We start from the raw sequence: 2,162 nt of genomic DNA on the forward strand, positions 1-2,162 counted from the left end.
AGAGAGAGAGAGAGAGAGAGAGAGAGAGGCAGGGAAATAGAGAGGGTGACTGCTCGATTGAAATCATGACATTGTTCTTTTCTTCAGATTGCGATTCCTCCAACTCCAAAACGGAGGAAAAACGATCGTTCATCGAAAAGACATCCGCAATCTTCATTTAGACCAAGATCTAGGCTAGCCTCGAAACTAGATCAATGATTTATGTCTGTCTGTCTAGATTTAGATCTACACCTAGGCCATAGATCTAGAAGAAACTAGGTCTACCCTGAGCCAAGATGGCGCTGAAACTCTCCGAAATCACAAAAGAGTTCCCCTACCTGGTCTGTATACTTTGTGACTTTGTTCCCGGTTACCGGGTCTGTATACACTCCCTTAAAAATATTCTGTTCTTTTCCTCAGATGGACCGTCGGATTCAGCTGGTCTCTGTGTTGCTTGGGGTGGCTGGATGTGTTCTGTTCGCTTATGGTAGGGTCTACGGGTCGCTGTTTGTGTGTGTGTGTGTGTGTGTGTGTGTGTGTGTGTGTGTGTGTGTGTGCGTGTATATATTTCAGTCTTTGGTGTATGCGTCGATATATGTGTGCTTGAGTGTGGTGTGTGAGTTATATGTGTGTATGTGTGTGATTATGAGTATGTATATGTGTGAGAGTGTGTGTGTACTCGATCCATCCATCCACCCATCCACCCATCCATCCATCCACCCATCCATCCACCCATCCATCCATCCACCCATCCATCCACCCATCCATCCATCCATCCATCCATCCATCCATCCATCTATCCATCCATCCATCCACCCACAGCACAGACCACCCCCTCTGTACAGCTACGTATCGCCTTCTCGGCTGGCCTCACCACCATGCTGAACGTGTCCACTCACGTAAACGTCACCTACGATCGTGTCTTCCTCAACACGGGAAACGGTTATGACAGCAGCTCCGGGATCTTCACGGCTCCCTACGACGGCGTCTACATGTTCATCTACCACGGTTTAGCGGAGACCAAGTACGTACATCGATCTTCCATACTCCCGCCATCTCCACCCCCCTCCCCAATCCATTCCCTTCGCTTTCATCCTCTCATCCCTCTTCCCTATTACCCCAACCACATCCTCCACTCCCTCCCTCAACTCTCCCTCAACCCCCCCCCGTCACTCTACACATTATGCACACTCCCAAACTGAAATGCCTTATGACTGGGTATAAAACTTCACCTATTACGCTTTGGAGAGACTTAGGCTGAAAATCTACTGCCACACACAACTGAAGTACGCCTCAAACGGACGAGCAGCTAGGTCGGAAGTGGTGATCCCATAGATCAACGCGATTCTGTCCCACTGTGTAAAAAAATGGCGCTGAGCAGGCGTATACAACTCAGTAGTCGATCCCCCCCCCCCTTTTTGTTTTATCTCCACGGCGTCCCGGTTATAGAGAAAACATTTCTTGTCTTTTAAAGAAACTGAACAAGGGGCAAAAACTTTACCTTCGATTTTCTTTAAACAGCCTTTTTCGGGATAGTCCCCTTGGGCTTAAAAGCAACCAAATAATAAAGTCATTTCTACTTCGCGGTAGCCCCGTCACATTCACCTGAAGTGTTTCATTCTCCCAAATGTCCCCAGCGGCACGTTGTGGCTTGACCTGTACAAGAACGGAGACTACAAGTCCTCGGCCTACGCCCACATCACGGCACAGTACGCCGCGGCAAGCAATGCCATGGTTCTCGAGCTGAAGAAAGGTACGTAATGATATAGTGTAAAGCGCATAGAGCCAGCTGTTGAGCGGGGATATGCGCTATACAAATGCTATTTATCATTATTATTATTATTAATGAAGGCCGTGGTTAGTGCGTGTCTGCCTTCCATACAAACACACCCCAGAGATAGGACTCATGATGGTCGTCCTTCGCTGGCGAAGATGACCTTGACTTCACATCACTGGAGGGGTGGGGTGTGTGCGGAGATGGCTGATCAGGCCGATCTTCGCTAGGAAATGTCTGTTGCAGTGGGGGGCAGGGGATGTTTGGGGCTGAACTAGACCGGAAGGTAGGGCTCTCTCGATCTATTTGCAGGTGCCGTCTCCATTTTTAAAAATATTTCGGTAGCGTCTTTCTTCGAACTTGGCGACTCCCGATCTTACTAGGAGATATGGCTAATGGTGTTCCCGTA

General features: G+C 48.6%; 1 protein-coding gene across 1 annotated transcript in view; it reads left to right on the forward strand.

Annotated features, from left to right (window-relative positions):
• LOC101851911 (complement C1q-like protein 4) overlaps window positions 1-1,740 on the forward strand; it is a 2,598-nt gene extending 858 nt beyond the window's left edge. Inside the window, exons 2-4 of the mRNA XM_005112502.2 lie at window positions 400-466; window positions 802-1,003; window positions 1,617-1,740. Coding sequence (XP_005112559.2) covers window positions 400-466; window positions 802-1,003; window positions 1,617-1,740 — 393 coding nt within the window. The remainder of the gene's footprint in view (window positions 1-399; window positions 467-801; window positions 1,004-1,616) is intronic.
• Window positions 1,741-2,162: the final 422 nt, after the last annotated feature.

The sequence above is a fragment of the Aplysia californica genome, unplaced genomic scaffold (assembly GCF_000002075.1).
Source record: "Aplysia californica isolate F4 #8 unplaced genomic scaffold, AplCal3.0 scaffold01294, whole genome shotgun sequence".
In the NCBI taxonomy this organism is placed as follows: Eukaryota; Metazoa; Mollusca; class Gastropoda; order Aplysiida; family Aplysiidae; genus Aplysia; species Aplysia californica.